Source organism: Eschscholzia californica, unplaced genomic scaffold (genome assembly GCF_041429995.1).
Source record: "Eschscholzia californica isolate CP2 unplaced genomic scaffold, dmEscCali1.0.p SCAF_1, whole genome shotgun sequence".
In the NCBI taxonomy this organism is placed as follows: domain Eukaryota; kingdom Viridiplantae; phylum Streptophyta; class Magnoliopsida; order Ranunculales; family Papaveraceae; genus Eschscholzia; species Eschscholzia californica.
Window position 1 is genome coordinate 14,875,176 of NW_028238198.1, and position 19,338 is coordinate 14,894,513.

The 19,338-nt window shown below is 33.2% G+C and overlaps 1 protein-coding gene and 1 long non-coding RNA gene across 2 annotated transcripts; both read right to left on the reverse strand.

The window, feature by feature from the left end:
• Positions 1-865: 865 nt before the first annotated feature.
• Positions 866-1,496, reverse strand: LOC147564430 (uncharacterized). Its single transcript, XR_015227320.1, has 3 exons — positions 1,376-1,496; positions 1,183-1,265; positions 866-946 (listed from the first exon to the last, which is right to left on the reverse strand). It is a non-coding gene; the product is annotated as an uncharacterized LOC147564430 (long non-coding RNA).
• A 4,315-nt stretch (positions 1,497-5,811) lies between these two features.
• LOC147564431 (uncharacterized) lies at positions 5,812-7,743 on the reverse strand. Its single transcript, XM_086646185.1, has 2 exons — positions 7,458-7,743; positions 5,812-6,419 (listed from the first exon to the last, which is right to left on the reverse strand). The coding sequence occupies exons 1-2, from the start codon at positions 7,623-7,625 to the stop codon at positions 5,883-5,885; spliced, it is 705 nt and encodes a 234-aa protein (XP_086502311.1). The 5' UTR covers positions 7,626-7,743; the 3' UTR covers positions 5,812-5,882.
• Between the last annotated feature and the right edge of the window lie 11,595 nt (positions 7,744-19,338).

Sequence of the window (19,338 nt, forward strand, 5' to 3'; positions counted from 1 at the left end):
TAAACTCAGAAAAAAACGGCGTTTGTTTCCTTTACGTTTTTCTGCAAACGTGTTTGCAACAATCTGTTATGCAAACGTGTTTGCAACAATCTGTTCTGCAAACGTGTTTGCAACAATCTAATTTGCAAACATGTGTTTGCATAATGTAAACTGCAAACATCTGTTTGCATAATGTAAACTGCAAACATCTATTTGCATAATGTAAACTGCAAACTGTGTTTGCATTATGAGAGAACAAGTTTTATTGGAGAGAGAAAATAACTCTTGATGTTATATAGGAATCGAGAGATGAAATGGGGAAGATAAGAAGTTTTATAAATCTTTCATATAACTTAAGATTACATAACAGTAGAGATGATACATGATAATCTTCGTGGTATCTTAACAAAAAAAACCATATAGCGTTCGCAATAACCGAGAAACTTCCATCTTGAAAGAAAAATAATTACCCATCCAAAAGCGAAAAACCTTACTAAGCCACTGCCTTTGCTTCTAAACTATATCGTTGTGTTTTGGCGGCTTCTCTTGTCATGTCCAATCTTCAAACTCAAAGTCAGTGGCATTGTGAAATGGAATTAGGCTTCTAAGTACCACCAAAGATCAAACTAGTTTTAGCAAGGCAGTTCGCATCTGAGTTGGTGAGCTGCATTCACATTAACTACTGTAGTGTCGAGATCGTACGTTCAATTAGTTCATAAATTCACTTCATGTACTCGGGGAGTAGGCATTGAAACTGTTCCGAAAAGGCACCCGCGAGTTTTGTACAAGGTTCAGAGAGAGAGAGAGACAACATTCATGAGAGAGGAAAATAGAGCATTATTCGAGCGAAAAGATATGTTACCCTGAGGTGTGAAGTTGAATAGAGGGGAAAGAGGATAACCATTGGGCAAGCAAACTTTTGGATCCCTCAGATATTATCCAAGAATGGGTGTCAACATGCTTCTAACTGTAGAGCCAGAAGATTATCGAACAAGATATTATAAACCAGATAAAATATTATTCAATTTCACTTGATCTATCAATCAAGAATTCAAGATATCGGTATTATATATTAGAAAATAAAACCAGATTTGAGTAATAAAACTATTTTTTTTTGTTGAAAGGAGTAATAAAACTATTTTTTTTTGCTGAAAGGAGTAATAAAACTAAGCTCATCTAGAGAAAGAAGAAAAATTTACTTACAGCACCACACTGCAAATTTGGTGAATATTGGAGTAGCCTTGTACAAGATCAATGGCTTCAGGAGGCATTCTCTTGTGAAAAACCTGCAAAATTGAAAGTTAATATCGAGTATAAGAACGATTGTAAAAAACCTGCAAAATTTACTAATACAAATGTCGATCAAATAGAAAGATTTGAAATAGTTTTGACGGACCTTGTGCCATGGGTGAGCTTTGATCTGTGAAAGTTTGAACTCTGTAATTTGGGTTCATTCATTTAATCTCTCTTCTCTGGTAGGAGTTCCCAAAACCTTATGGTGTGTGTGGAAATTTGAACTCTGTAATTTGGGTTCATACAGAACTAAGATTGCAGGAACTATTATAGAGCAATTGAAAAGTAAACCTAATAAAGAAACCCTGAAAATTTGTAACTTCAAATATCACATAATTGCTTTAGTTTCCACTTAACAAAGTCAAGGCATTACAAAAACCAGATCTGTTTAGAAATTCATCAAATTTTTTACATAAATAGAAAAATCATATACATCTTTTGAAGAGGAAAACACAATTAGTGTATAATTTCCAATCTCCTGGACTCACTATAACTACTGTATCTGAAGCAAAATCACTGAAAACAACAAAACCTAACACTTAAAACCAAAGTCAAAAGCAAACAAACGTTAGAAACCTTCAAAGAGATCACTTAGAGGAGAATTAGAAGCTCAGAAACAGTCACAAAGTTCATTTATTGAAATTTCAGCGATTTCATTACACCAGAAAGTGAGAAAGCTCCTAGGAGTTTAGAATCAACATCAATCCAGCTAAAAACTAGCTACATTAAACTAACACAGTCTGATTTGAAATTTAGGGGTTTTCAAGAATCTCTTCAGAGTCAGTAGTTAGGGCTTGTTGTTAGTGTCCATGATAAGTTGTGAGTGACATTTGTAATGAATTAAGAGAGAAGGTCTGGATGAAGAGAGGATTACCTGAATGTTTGGATTTGCTAGGATTGTCAATTAATAAGAAGTGAGAATCCGAACATCAGATGATACTGCCGGGTAATCGTCGGAAACAAAATTCAGTTTGTAGTTAGTACTAGAATTAGGGTTGAAACTCTAGAACAACTAACAGTAGTTTCATAAATCTCATTCTAACCTAAAAATGAAGCTGCCATAGAACAAGAAAACTTGAGTTAAAACCCCTCACCTATAAATGATAATTATTTGCTGGTAAAACTCTATGAAATTCTTTCAATTTAACCAAAAAAATGGAATGAATTTATAAGATTCTTACAAAGAAAATACACATTTTTTTCAGAAGAATTGAGTCCTATAAGTAGTAGTCAAGGAAGAAATTAAACCCTAATGTAATACAATCATAACCCATAACATAATAAGAGATGTTAAATTGGAGTTTCGATGTTTTATGGGGTTTGGACAAACAGACACTTTGGGGAACTTAATTAGCAAAAAAAATAAGCAAAAAAGGAGAATCAAACAAACCGGTGGTGGAGAAATCGATTGGATTAGGGTTCTTCTGACAAGCTAAATCACACCATCCACTAGCTTCTCCAATCATTGGTGAGGTTCATTTTCTCTCTCCCATTAAATTCAACCAAGATCATAACCAAACCCTAATTTACCAGAAACCTCTTACTTAGAAGTTAGAACCACCATCACATCCCTAAATCATCGTTTTACAGAACTAACGAAGATCACAGTCGAAACCCCAAAACCGCAGCTTCTCCTTCAGTGGTGGTTATGGTTTTGAGTTTGTTGCTAAGAAGAAGAACCGGAAAGTAGAAGAAAAGCTAAAAGTCAGATTTTTTTGTAAACCAAATAAGTTTTAGTAGGTATGGGTATTTTTGGTATGAAAAAATTAGAAAGTGACCTGATTAGCAATTATCAATATTATTTTGATCCTTATATATTATTACCCATAATATTTAAGCAATTTCAAGTTATTAGAGTAAGTTACTTGTTTTTTTTGTTATTATGATAATATTTTGAACCCAAATAACCATTTTCTCTAACCCATTAACTCAAGCACGAATGCACAGTTATTTTGTTTTTTTTTTTTTTCTGGGGTGTATTATTATAGTGAAAATTGTTGTTTTCACTATTTTTGAGAAAAAACATTTTGCAACAAAAAAGAAGAAGAGAAAAACATTAACGAATATGAGTTAATCGATTTTGCTCCATTTACGAATGCTTGGTTATTATGGCAGAACATAAACTGAAAAATTGTCTTCAAATGGGTTGCTTGTATCTTCAAGGAATGCTATTTGGTTCTTAGTTTTAGTTTAGTATCTCAATTTTGTTTCTTCTTGTAATGTATGTGTCTTTCGTAGTTTGTCCTTCCTCTGTGATCTTGGTTGCTTTCTTGTAATTCCTACTTATTTGAAAGTATTGAACTTTGTTCAATGAGGTAAATTAAATTTATTCCACGGTTACCCCTTCACTTTCCCAAAATTACGGACACGATAGGAATGAGAATGATGATAAGAAATATCTAAGAGAAAAACAAACAAACAAACAAACAGAAAATCAGTGTAGAGTACACGCGTAGAAAGAACTAACTCATCATTCCACTCTATTAAACAGTATGGCCGTGACTGACAATTTAGAAATTCAATGCCAATTTTCAATTGATATCTTTTTGTACAAAAAAAATGCAAATGTTATATTACACTCAATTTCTTTTGGACATAATTAAACTAAAAAAGTACTCCTATATTAAATCTTTGATGATTCATATGAAACTTATGATTTTGGAGGTCTTCACTCCAGAAAGTATTATTTCGAAATTTAAGAGAAAAAAAGTTAACTTTGTGAGTAGTCTGAAATATTTAGGCTTCACAGGCTCACATAAAAAAAATATGATGGGAAAATTAGGCTTAAATGTTTATGCTCATTTTTACCATACGATCTAAAATTAGGATTCAGAAAAATGTAATTAAATGAGATGAATATAGAAGAGACGTGGTTTACGACTGACTATTAAAATGAACATCATAAAACTGTAGGGACTCAACTCGTTGGTTTGTTAGACACAAAAGAGTTTGGGTTCTTATAAAAGAAGAAAGAGAATAATTATGACAATAATGTGAATCAAACCTTGTACTATTCACTTATATTCCACATTGTCGTTAAAAAAAAAAATTTCCAAATAGTGTCCCAAGTCCAACTATGCCATTATAACTTAGATATTTAGATTTTTATTTTCGGCAATTAAACTTTTGTAAGCCAGAAAAGTGAAAACAAAATTAAAAAAACTGTTGGCCGTTTTGTTAGGGATATTTGCTAGGGCATGACTTGCACCCCCACCACACGCCCCTGTTTAACAAGGGGTGGCACAGAAATTTTACTATCGATAGTATTTTATTATTCAGAAGTCCAATAAAATTTCAACAAGTAGATATACCAGATCTCTCTTCAAAAAGAAAAGCTTAAAGGTCGTTTTTTTATACGTAAAGATCATGAAATTATGTCTGCCTATAAAAAATATTCCTGGATTTGCACTTCTATGAGATCGAACTTTAGACTTTTGTATTGCAGAGTAAATGTACTTACCAACTGAACTACTAGTTGTTGGTAATAATTTGGGGGGTTGCAGTCATTTAAATATACGACTAACAAATTTGGCTCCCTTTTGTTGTGTAAATAAATAGATTTAAATTTGATTCACTCAAAATGTGTTGACATAAACTCCAAAATTCCCAGAGAAGGTGGTTTTCATGGTTTATTGAACTTGGGTTATTAAGGTATAAATAATGTTGTTGGGCTTTAGGTTATAGTTTAGTTGGACTACAGGCCCGTTCTTGTAAGAGTTTGAATTCGACAATTTCGTGCTTATCACTTCTTTGATGTATCAATGCCTATGTAATGACTATCGTAAGTCGTAGTCAATTTCCAAAAAAAAAGAATATTGTATAACTTTTTATAAATACTTTTCTAATAATCATTTAGGTAAATAACTAAACATTTGGACACACTTAAGAGTACAATATTGCAAATTTCTGCCATAGTCAATATCAATAGCATGGCTTTATTTGTAATCTATTGCACCAAGATGTTTGCCTAATTTCTTTTATATGAACCTAGGATCAAGAAGTTGATATAGTATTAGGGACTTACACTTTACACTATACACCAAACTAGAACCCCATATAGTATTACCAATAGTAAAAGAATTTCTCTTCTCTTTTTATATATTTGCTATATTTCGATATCATCACATATAAACATTGCACATATACCGAACATGGTCGGTATAGTCAAATATGTGATGTAAACTAGTTGGATTTAGTGTAACGAAGAGACGTATTATTACAGGGATAAGGGATTATAAGTTTCGTTCTTTTTGTTAACCTCAAGAGTCTTGGTACAAAACAACTATGTCATCTAAATTTTGTAAGATCCTCACGTGATAATCGTGGCAACGAATTACTAATTAAACAATTTAATGTTCTATTTGGTACATCAAATATTCGACCCACATCAAAAGCAAACCATCCCATTTTCATTATTCTCAAAACATAGTATATGCAATATGGAATAAAATAACCACCTAACAGATAATTCCAAATAAAATGACATACCTAAAACAAAGAACAAAAAGAAAAGAGAATGAAAAAGCTAGACAAATGAAGTGCATAATGAAAAGGTACTTATATAAAACTTTATAATATATATAATATGTTATTTTACATGACTTTTTTACTTAAACATTGTCCATTTCCTCCATCTTCCTTCTTATGACATCACTAGTACCTTTCCCAAAAATAAAATCAAGATTGTATAATATTGGAATCAAAGTCATTGAGCACAAGAAAACCAAAATAGGTCCAAATATCCATAGCAAAAGAGGCAACCCTGAGTAGAAAAGTCTGTTCCCAATTGTGTTTAAAGTAAACCCTTTCTCAAGCAACTCTGAAACATAATCTGGTGTCACTATTGAAATGCAATCTTGAGGAGAGTTGATCAAGAAGTTCACTTGGTTTATAAACCTAATTGATAGTGAATAACATAGAAATGCAAAGAGGAATATCACTAGAAGGCTAACATATTTTAAGGCCACCATGAAGTCTCCATGAGCTCCGTAAATCGTCTCGTTTAATGGCTTCTTTACGCTATATGTACTACTTATAACCGCCGCTAGTCCCGTACATAATAAGATGGACGTTGTTGCCATTAGGGTTGAACCCATTATCGCGTTTCGAAGTGTTTGTACTGCCAATATGTTTTTCTTGTCGTTGTCCTGCATCATATTAAATTAAATATATAAATTTCTATTGAATGATGAGGCATTAGTGCATTACTCCCCATATGTATATATAAGAATAAAGAAACTTGAAGTGAAGGACAAAATTTTATTGTTAGTGCAGGATGAGTCTATCCCATTTACTTATTTCTTTAGGTTTTAGAGCAAATGTTACTATTTTGACCTTCTTTTTTTGTAATTCATAGGCACAAGATATATACCGAAAAGTGTTAGTTTTTTCACTTAAAAAACTATATTAAACCTTCCTAAAAGCGCCATTAATCCATATATGGTTAGGCGAAAATCCATTTTAATCTCTCTCACTCATTAATAACTATAGAGCTGGTACTTGGTTCATGCATGTACGCAAAAATGACATGATAAACCTTCCAACAAAAATAAAGAAAAAGAAAATGACATGGTTATAAGCTTACCGGTAGATGAGGAAAAGAAGAATGACATTAACCGGTAACAAGAAATACGGAAAGGCATTATGGGTTTATTCATAAAAAGAATGACTATGAGAGTCCTATCACTAGAAGAAAAGAAACAAAACAGAATAACAATATGACGTGATGGGTTTTTGTGATAGAAAATTAAAATGACACGATAGCTAGGTTTATCGATCAAACAAGGGAAGAAAAGAATGGAACTCATAAAATAGTGCTCTTAAACCTTAAAAAAACAAACTTATAAGGACAATTTTGGACCAAGAAGCTAACCCTCTTTCTTCTTGTAGTGGTATTAAAAATTTAGCCCAATTAGATATACATGTATAGAACTATCATTTAGTAGAGTTATAAAACTAGCTTTAAAGTTTTAAGGATTGATAATATTAAAATGGACTAACCCATAAAATACTACCCTCAAAGCTCTATGAAACCAAACCTTTCCAAGGGCTATAACTTTGTAAATTCTATTGACAAGGATAAACTTAAGTATATTCCCAAATAGTATATGGAAATGGCTTTCACACCTATCTTCATGGAGGAATCATTATACACTTATTTACTAGGTATCAATATAAAAGTATACCTTCATCATGGATGAGACCCATAATCGTCTACCAGACGCATTTGTTCCGATAACCGTAGTATAAGGTTGGGTTCTAACCTTCTGCCACAAGTAAATATGGTAACTTATAGTTGCAATAAACCCTAATGGTACCAACATGAGATCCAAGTAACTCTTCCTCCATTCCATATTTTCTATCTCCTTTTCTTCTCTTCTTTTATATATACTCTTTAGTTTTCAAGGAGTCCTTCTAAAGACTCTCCTCCTTCCCTCTCTCTCTCTCTCTTTCCTCTTCTCTTTCTAGCTCTAAGTATTTGATTTGGTTAGTATTTTATGTACCCCCACAAGCTCTATTTATATGCGAAATTCCCACCAGAATCTTATTTAATATGTAAAATATAAACAACTAAAAAAATGTATGTGGACTTAATTTTGATGAAAATTCTAACATTATGAGCAAAGTTAACTCTTTCCACTTTTCTATTTTTTTTTATCTTCTTTTCCTTATCAAAAGAGAAATCAGTTGCCTTTTCCTTTTTAGCTAAAATACAAACTTGCCCTAACAATGTGGGAGTTTCAAGCTCTAAACGCCTATTCGTAAATATATGCTCATATACATTTAAATATTTACATAAACACCACCAAAACTTAATCTCTAATTAGCAAATAAACTAATAATTAGCTAACAAATAAAGCTTTCGTATTTCTTATAATATGATATAGTGTGAATTTTGTTTAGGAATGTCTTTGTTAAAAATACTCACCACTTTCAACCATGTTTGTCTAGTTTCCAACAGTACTAAAGGAACTGACGCCCGTAAAAATGTCTACATTAGTTGGTTAGACATAGAAGAGAACATTTTTATATCAGAGACTCAGAGAGTACTCAAGCTTGACAACGATATAGATCACCAAGCATGCTCAGCGATTTTCAATTTTATTGTTATTTTTCTTTTCTAAGTTCTTAGATGTTAGTATGATATTGTCAGTGACACCTAACGTTCTGAGTGGCCATGGTAGCTAGCTATAGAAGAAACATAATCTAAGTTTCACTCGGACAAATCTCAAGTGTAAAGCTAAGCTAAAATTTTCACTGGCTACAAACCAAGACAAACACGGGAGAAATATAATTCAAACTTTTGAAAAACATGGCTTCATCGAGCATCCACAGAAAACGTTAGGGTTAATTCCGTTTTGGCCCCCGATTTGTGACCAACTCGCCGTTTTGGCCCCAATAAGTGTTCGGCAGTTCGTTTTGGTCCCAAAAATTTCCGAATTGGCCCCAAATTTTTTCCAACCTCCCAATTCTACCCCCTTGCATTTCTATAATTTATTTTTTTTTCTTTTTCTTTGTTCACCTCAATTAACAATTACCACATCACCTCTGTCCACCTCACCCTTCTTCTCCGGCGAAAGGTTGCTGGCCGGAATAAAAAATTTCGGCCAGCCACCTTTAACAAAAAAAAAATTCTCCCTTTCTCTCTCTTCCTCTTCTTCTTCTTCTTTCCCTCTCTTCCTCTTCTTCTTTACTCTCTCCCTCTATTTACCAAGTCCAACGAAGGGGACGATCCCCTTCGCCGAACGTCTGGTTTCCAGACCTTCACGGTCTGGAAACCAGACTTTGAAGGCCTGGTTTCCAGACGAATCTAGAGTTCCCTTTCCAGACGAAGGTCTGGAAACCAGATGTCCGGCGAAGGGGAGATCCCCTTCGTCGGACTTGGTAAAGAGAAAGAGAGAGAGTAAAGAAGAAGAGGAAGAGAGGGAAAGAAGAAGAAGAGGAAGAGAGAGAAAGAAGAAGAAGAGGAAGAGAGAAAAAGAAGAAGAGAGAGAAAAAGGAGGAAGAATATATTTTTTTTGTTAAAGGTGGCCGACCAGAAGTTTTTATTCCGGCCGGCAACCTTTCGTCGGAGAAGAAGGGTGAGGTGGAGAGGAGTTGGTGTGATGGAGGAGAGATAAGGTGAAGTGGATGACAAAGAAAGGTGTGATGTGGCTTTTTTGTTTTTACCATTTTTTCAGAAATAATTCTATTTTGGCACCCGAGGATAATTTCGTCAAAAATTTAGTCATTGGGGTCAAAACGAACTGTCAGACACTTATGGGCGCAAAACGACGAGTTGGTCACAAATCGGGGGCCAAAACAGAATTAACCCAAAATGTTAACCTAAAATCATTTTCAATAAAGAGAAAGATAAATTGAAATTACATATCACTAACATTAAAGTTTTTTTTTTTTTTGTTGAAACACTAACATTAAAGTTGAAAGTGACAAGATGCATACTATTTATGCTTGCAATCAATTATAATTCATGTGAGAAAACGATCTTGAACTATTATAAGTTATCCACAGGGGCGTGTTTGAGGGGGTGCGACCCGTGCCGTCGCACTGGCCCCCCCAAACCACATAATTTTCTCATAGAGATAGGGGCCCCTAAATTCCGATCGGTTATATTAATTTAGCAGTACATAATGAAACAAGATGGTGATGTAGTTGAATTGGTAAACCTCTTGAATGTTAACTAAGAGGTCTCAGGTCCAATCCACCCAACAATCACTTTTTTGTTTTTTTTAAACCACACGAAACAATATTTCATTCATAAGTGATTAAATCACAATGAACTCGTTATTATCTCCAACTGTTTCTAACAACAATTATTTTCTTCACAAAAAAATAGTTTTTATAGTTATGGTATTAAGTTATGGATAAAGTGATAAAGTATTAGTTTAGTTTGTATGTTTATGAAGTCGAAGTCGAATACTTATTGTTCTATCTTTTCGTGGAAAGGGTGTTGTCAAATGTGTATGGTTTTTGCATAGAAGTATTTGGGATGAAAAAATACACAACTTAGAATAAGTATTCAACTTCACGGAAGGAGTTAAATTTTTTTTTTTTCTTATCGAACTTAGTTTCTTTAGAGATAATTACTAAACGTATAATGTGTGAAAAGAGTTTACATTTTGATATCATTGGAGAAAGGGCCCCAAATTTTTTTTCGCACCGGACCCCCAAATTCTCGGCCACGCCACTGGTTATCCATATATAGGATCAACGTTATCATAACAAACGTAAGTCGACAATTTATTTTCTAAATATTACTAATTACTTTTCTACAATATATGTATATATATATATATCATTGTCACAACCCTTTAATCCTTGGATGTACATGTATCGTCGAGCTAATTTAAGATACTGTGTCCAAATAATTATATATTTCACTTGAGCCAGGTGAAAATAGATGAAAACTATATTATCTAATTCTTAGTTCTTACTCGCACATTATTTAGCCTGAATAGGAAGTACAGTTTGGGCACAATAGTGCAATTTATTGAAGATGAAATGGCTAGCTAGGTTAGTCTATATAAAAAGAAATTAGCTAGGTTGGTGGATTATGGGATTTCTTAGCCTTGTTTTCAAGATGACACTTTATATTTTTTCCCTTTTAGGACAGGGCAAATATTTAGTGGGAGGATAGAAAAGAAAAAGAAATTGTCCAAAGACTAACTGAAAAGATGATCCATTAATATATTTGTGCCTGTACTAATAGTAGCACAGGATGCATAATTGAGGTTGACAATGATTTGATGTCAATGATTCACTACCATTACATCCTATCAGGCAGATTATACCACCACATGATTTATTGATTGAGGAGGTTATAACCCGTTCTCATCGGGCACAAGTTCTATAAAGTACGTAATCTCAATCTGTAAAAATATGTTTGGAAGTGTAATCTTAGTTAATGAATAGGGTCCGAAGATAAGTTTAAGAGGTATAATGCCAACGCTAGAATATAAGTTTAAGAGATGTAATCTTAGAGCATCTCTAATGCAACACTCAAACTCTAAATCTTAGAGTGCCACATAGGACTTTTTAGAGTTTCTTTTAAGTGTTGTATTGGAGAAGGTTTTGTAATAGAGTGTCTCTAAATGGCCAAATAAGAAAGAGACTATTTAGAGGTCCATTTTTCACACTTGACACATAAGATTTTTAGAGTTTTTCTTGAGTCTTGCATTGGAGATGCTCTTAGTCTCTGAAGAAGATTTAAAGATAAGTTTGACAGATATAATTTCAATCTTTAAAGATATGTATCAGAAGTGTAATTTTAACTATTGAAAGGGATGGTATATTCTTAAAAATAAATACTCTCCTCTCTTATTATAGATAAATCTCACAGAAAATCAGAAATTATTATCTACCTAAAACTATTTGTATAGTGTAGGTTCGACTCAGACATTAGCGGCCATGCTTGTATATCTCCGGTCTCCATTGAGAAATTTTGGTCAACCGTTAAGTGGAACCACCTGATTGAAAGTCATGTGTTTGACATGGTCATGTCGTCACAAGATAATTTAGGTCGATAATTAAGTAGAATCACCTGCTTGAAAGGAAGGAAATGATCGTTAGACAAAACTAAAGTATTGTCGATCTAAATGTTGTTTGGTAGATGAATTCAGAATATCTGTAACAAGATCAAACCTATTGCACCTACATTGTCAATAGGTGCATGAACTTATATTGTTAGAGTAAAATAATTGTTTTTGTTTGGGTAATAGGTGCATGAACTTACTTGTGTACAGTTTAGGGTTTCATAGAAAGTTGTTGATATCTAAACAAAAGTTACCAAGTACATGGTGAAGTCACTGCCCTTTATCGTTATAAATTTTGTGAATATGAATTCTAAGAGTCATTACATTCATCATATTATGGTTACATGATAAATAAACACATACTTAAATTAGATAACTACCAATTTACCATCATTAAATACATTGCGCCCATTTTCGGTTTTGGGCAGTTACATCATCTTTTTTGTCGGTTATTTCATCTTTTTGGCTCTCTTTTGGAGATTTTCATCTTGAGATCAGTCTCTTTTTATCTTTGCAAGTACACCTTCTCTCTGTTTTCTTACTTTCTTTCATTCATGGCTACTTCCAACGAACAATTTATTCAACACTTTGCTTCTTTAACGACGGAGGAAATACCCCCAATTACCGTAGAAGGATCGGATTTAATCAGTTCCTTCTCTGAAAATAATAAAAGGGGTGTTATTAAGTTTCTAGGTTCAAGAAGAATAGATATCGGGCAGGCTATGATTAGGTTATCCAGATTGAATTTGTTCGGACCGTGAATCACTCTGGATAACCTAATCATAGCCTGCCCGATATCTATTCTTCTTGAACCTAGAAACTTAATAACACCCCTTTTATTATTTTCAGAGAAGGAACTGATTAAATCCGATCCTTCTACGGTAATTGGGGGTATTTCCTCCGTCGTTAAAGAAGCAAAGTGTTGAATAAATTGTTCGTTGGAAGTAGCCATGAATGAAAGAAAGTAAGAAAACAGAGAGAAGGTGTACTTGCAAAGATAAAAAGAGACTGATCTCAAGATGAAAATCTCCAAAAGAGAGCCAAAAAGATGAAATAACCGACAAAAAAGATGATGTAACTGCCCAAAACCGAAAATGGGCGCAATGTATTTAATGATGGTAAATTGGTAGTTATCTAATTTAAGTATGTGTTTATTTATCATGTAACCATAATATGATGACCTCATCCTTTTTGGGAGAGCCACCACATCAAACCTTAATGCTATCAAAGAGACTATTAGTACGTACTCAAGCTTCTCGGGTCAGAAGGTCAACTTCGATAAATCTTCAATCCTCTTTGGCAAAAGGATTCCAATCGAGATAAGAGATCACTACTCCAACACTCTCCAAGCACCTGTCATGAATAATCAAGCAAAATATTTAGGGTCTTTTATTCTCAAACCAGGTAATAGGGTTGAATCTTTCTCTTGGCTAGTTGAAAAATATGAGAAGACTCTATCTGAATGGAAAAGTAAATACATTTCACAAGCGGGTAAAACGGTACTTATCAAATCAACATTGGGAGCTTATTGCACGTATACCTTTAGCCATCAACAAATCCCAAAACAGGTAACAAATAAATTGGAACGGATTGAGCGAAGTTTTTGGTAGGGTCATACTTTATCGGAGAAGAAACTTCATTTTATAAATTGGAAGACTATCAGTTCTACTAAACAGCATGGGGGTCTCGGTGTTAGATCCCTATCAGAAGTCAACCTCTCTTTGATAGGCAAGACTACATGGAGATACTTAACAAATCCTGATCAGGTATGAGTCAAGATCCTCAACTCAAAATATAATAAGGATGATAACTTTTGGTCTGCACCTAATCCAACTTCTGCTACTCCTCTATGGAGAGCTATGTTAGAGACCAGAAACATTATACAACCAAATATCTTGTGGATTCCTGGTAATGGTAACAATATTAAAATACTCTCAGATCCTTGGCTAAAAGATCTTCCAAACCATAAACCAATACTTATCAATGATTTACCTATTAATATTAAAACAGTGTCTCATCTTAGAAATAGTGCAAACACAGAATGGAATCAGGATTTACTACAAGAATATTTTAACACTGAGACTATTGAAGCCATAAAAACCATTAGTTTTGATCCTATAGATATCCCTGACAAGCTTGTCTGGACTCCAATTGAGTCTGGAAAATTCTCGGCCAAATCTTTCTACCAAATATTATATAACAGACCTGAGTTACATGGTGATATTAGGGATTTCCCCTGGACCAAATTATGGAGAGACAAAATCATTAACCCTAGAACTCAAATGTTTATCTGGAAATTAATCCATAATGGTTTAGCTACTCTAGGAAATATAGCTAAGTATAACCAAAACATAAACCCTAATTGTAAGCTTTGTACATCAGGGGATATGGAAACTTCAGATCATATTTTCGGTACTTGTCCTAGATACATCAAGTTTATCAACTTCACAAACAATAGTATGCTCAAGAATCTCAGCTCTAACCATATTTATAATTTAAAAAACTTAATAAAAAACAGATCTGATTATATAGAATGGTTATGGTATACTCATCTGTTATGGCACTGGTGGAAGATCCGAAACGATCTTGTCTTCAATAATATTCAGCCTGATTATCACAAATGCTACTGGAGAATATCACAGGAGGTGAGTTCCATGCTTCCAAATATTTCTTCTGTTTCGAATCCTTCCATGCAGGTGAATAGTTGGCTCCCTCCTCCACAATCGAAACTAAAAGTGAATGTAGATGGTGCTTATAAACCACCGATGGGAGCAGCAGGCGTGGTGATTCGAAATTTCAAAGGGGATATCATCATTAAAGACTCAACGGCCTTTCCAGCTATCTCACCTCTACATAGTGAGATGATGAGCTTTGATCTTGGATTACATTTGATCGAAAACATGAGATCGGGACACTTCATCCTTGAAGGTGATTCGAAGATAATGGTTGAGTTGCTCTCTGATGAAGAAAGCCACCCTCCATGGAGGCTGTCGAACGATATAAGAAGGATGAGAGCTAGGGTTTCACTTCTCCAAGTTGAATTACAGCATTGCCCCCGTAATTCTAATTTAGAGGCGCACAACCTGGCGAGATTGGCGTTAAGTCCTCAGACGTAAGAAAGTTTATCTTTCGTCCTTTCAGCTAACACCGTTATCTTTTGTATTATTTTCTTTTTGCAAGTTCAGTCCTTGCGATTTACTTTGTAATACATTGGAACTCGGTTATCTTATTGAAAGCTTATTCCAAAAAAAAAAAAAAAATACATTGCGCCCTAAAAATTACATAAAGACTCTTAAGAAGGCGTTCCGACGAGCATGAAAGCTCATTCATAGTTTTACTTCATTACTCTTCAACACCAGTTAATATGGGATGGATTCCACCTTGACCGTGAACCAAACTTGTTATCTTTGAATTATGGAAGTAATCCACAACCAAGTGAATGGTTGAATCCAAACAAAAGTTCATACAATTTTGGTAATATTATGAATGTGTTAGGGGTATTCTTGTCAAAGGGGTAGTAAAAGTCAAGTGAAAGTCTGACTAGGCGTTGGCAACAAATAATGGGGACAAGATAACATTGACACAACAATTTCATGAAGGGGTTTGAAAACACCATCACTTCAAGTCTTTTATAGTGAGTGGTAAATGACTAAATAATAGAGCCGTTTCATTCTCTAAAGTTAGTTAAATGTGGGTCAGAGTGTCAAGGTTGGGAATGACATGTCACCGGTTCTCTTCTACCACGTGGCATAATAGTGGCATCCACGTCTGAGTGCCTACTTAGTCATGGCACCTTCGACTATTGCCCAACCTAGACCTAGTATTTTTCTTCCCACTAAACTAATTAGTATTCTTTTTTCCTTCCCCTAAACTAATTAAAGTTGAATTTTTTTGATGAACCACTAAAGAACTCTAGTATATATGTTTTAGAGAAAAACACGTGATCCATTGAGTTTCACTGATTTTACCTATTGATGGGATGATGCATAATACATTGAACTTTTATATGATTCAACTTTTAGTTTTTTTTTTTAGTTTAACAAAAAAAAACTTCTTTTAGTTTTAAGGGGTGTCTAATGAACATAAGATCAAAATGGCATGAAAGGAAAACTACTAGTAATTTGTAAAAGAAATAATAATTTGGGGTGTTAAGTACGAAATTTCTCTTTTTATAAAATAAGAACAAATATCATTACAAAACTGAAGTAAAGAATTTTACATTATTTTTTCATAAAATTAATTAGCATTGTCCATAGTTTATTGGTTCTTGAATTTATTTATGTCAACAACTACTTGACTAGTCGGCTTTGCATCTACATCAAAAGTCTGGAGGCGGGTTTAATTCACGATGAAGGTGGAATCCATCTTTATTGATTTGTGTCAAGAGGTATAAAAAGTAAAGGTAGAGATATACTTTCATGCCTTTAAGACAGCTTTAAAGGTCTTTATATAGCCTTTAAGCTCCATGATTCCATGATGATGCTAGTTATGAGCTTTTTCAATTCATGTGTTTGTTCGTGACGTATTCATGTGTTTGATCATGACGTATTCATGTCATATTTACTGATTTTTCTAGTCCATGTAAAAAAAACCACATTTTTATAGATGTTTGGGCACTAAATTCATTCCACGGTCAGGAAATAGATCTTGGCTCTGGAAGAAATAGACCACATGTCCAAAATGGCAGAAAATAACGTTATTGTCCCTCTAACTTTTCTACATAATGTATGGAAAAAATGTCGTGGCGGGAAACTACTTATTATGAATAAACATGAGGTAGTAAACTAGATAAAAATGTATTATGAAAAATATATGATTTCGAAATAGAGAAAAAGACCATAAGAGCAATCTGATTATTTCAATAAGAAGAAAAACATAATTTTGTGAAACTATATAATGAAAGAGTCTTCCAAAAATTTTCATTTTAATCATAAATGGACAAACAAACTCGTCAAATGAAAAAATAGAACTTTTCTACAGAGATAAATAAAAAAAATAGAACTTTTCTAGAGAGATAAATAACAAAGGATTTCTTTCTCGACTCGAATATCTCTCTTGATGGAAATGGCATTAACGATAAGGTCTTATCTCTACTAATAGTCAAATGGTTGAGAGCTTGTCAAACAAATGGAAGGACATGTTTATTTTGATACACTAAGCCAAATTTATTTTCTGCTTGTGACGTATTTATGTTTATAATACACTATGACGAGAACTAAAAATTAGTTTAGAAAGAAAAAATAATTTTGTATTTGAGTTGAAGAACACAGTAGGATTTCGTCATAATACATTATTTCAAAATCAGGAAACCTGATTTTTTTTGTTAAAAAGACATCATAAGGTTTTATAAAGTTAGGGCCCAAATAACTTTCTAAAATGTTCCTCAAGGACAATTTTGAAGACACCCACATTTTCAAGGTCAAACTTGCCCTTTGTCTACTAAACAATACCCAAACAACCAATTTGAAATCAAAACCAGGAACTTGTTGCTTCTTTCTCAAAAACGAAGAACCAGAAAAAATGGGGGATTTGGGCGATTTTCATCCAACATGGTTGAACTTGATTTCGTAGTTTTGTGATCAACAATCTATTTAGGATTTTGTGATTGAATCCCTTTAGTTGTTTAGAGTTTTGAGTTAGTTTTCTCTTAAGAATTTTAGTGAGAGATTGTTGTAATTCCCTTTCATAATTGGTTAGGGATTCAAAAGGTTTATGTACTTTCAATGGAAGGAGAATCTCAAAGTATTTCAAGGTATAATCTAATAGAAAGAGTTGTAGATTAAGTTTAAAAGCAAGTCTTTGATTTAGTTAAATCTCTATTAACCTCATTTTGGGTGAATTGTTTAGATAATTTAAATTTTTGTGTTTATTTTGTTTATGTTGGATAGATGTGATTAACTTTCATTGTTAACTGATTAATATTTATGCACGCTAACTGTTTGATAAAAATACTGAATGAAGATTGAATTGTTTCCAAATCATATTGCAAATCAGTTTGCAAACCACATTGCAAATCAGTTTGCAAACCATATTGCAAATCATATTGCAAATCAATTTGCAAATCATATTGCAAATCAGTTTGCAAACCATATTGCAGATCAGTTTGGAAATCATATTGCCGATCAGTATGCAAATCAGTTTGCACATCATATTGCAAATCAGTTCGCAAACCACATTGCAAATCAGTTTGCAAACCATATTGCAAACCACTGCATTTATTGAAAAATATTTAATGAATTACAACCTATTTGTATTACATATTCTTTTACGGGGGTTCGGGGGCGTAGCCCCCGTTCTTTTTTGGAGAAATTTAGAAACAATTAATAGAATAAAAAGTGAAGAATTAATCTTTCGAAAAGGATTTAATCTTTCATTCATCATGCATCTATTGAAAAATATTTAAAAAAACATGTGAGTATGTTGTGAACATTTTGAAAAAAATAAATTGAAACTGACTTGTTTGCAAACTAGAATGCAAACTAGTGCAAATCAATTTGCAAACCACTACAAATCAGTTTGCAAACCACTGCAAACTAGAATGCAAACTAGATTGCAAACCACTACTTACCAGATTGCAAACTCACCAAATAAATTTAGAATCCTTTTGCAACTTAGATGTTAATACTTGTACATCCTTCAATTTCAAACAAACTTAATTTATGTACACCATATATGTTACATTTTGATCAATTACAAACTATTTGTATTACGTGTTATTTAACGAGAGTTCGGGGGCGTAACCCCCGTTCATTTTTGTAGAAATTTTAAAAACAACTAACTGAATAAAAAATGTGAATAATTAATCTTTCAAAAAAGAATTAAACCTTTTAACTTTAATCTTACGTTCATCTATTGAAAAAGACTTAACGAAACATGTTGTAAATATTTAAAAAAGAAAGAGTGAAACTGATTTGCTGGAAACCAATGCAAATCAATTTGCAAACCATAATGCAAACCAATGCAATGGTTTGCAAACTAATGCAAATCAGTTTGCAAACCAATGCAACTTAAATTCATAAGACCACTGCAAATCAGTTTGCAAACTAATGCAAATCAATTTGCAAACCAATGCAAATCAGTTTGCTAACCAATGCAAATCAATTTGCAAACCAATGCAAATCAGTTTACAAATCAATGCAACTTAAATTCATACGACAACAGCAAATCAGTTTGCAAACTAATGCAAATCAGTTTGCAAACTAATGCAAATCAGTTTGCAAACCAATGCAAATCAGTTTGCTAACCAATGCAAATCAGTTTGCAAACCAATACAACTTAAATTCATACGACAACAGCAAATCAGTTTGCAAACTAATGCAAATCAATTTGCAAACCAATGCAAATTAGTTTGCAAATCAAATCAGTTTGCAAACGAATGCAAATCAATTTGCAAACCATTGCAAATCAGTTTGCAAACCATTGCAAATCAGTTTGTAAACCAATGCAACTTAAATTCATAAGACCAAATTAGTAAGCAAATATATACTCAACATAATAAGATTAAAAAACTATTAAAGATTCATCAAAATATTCG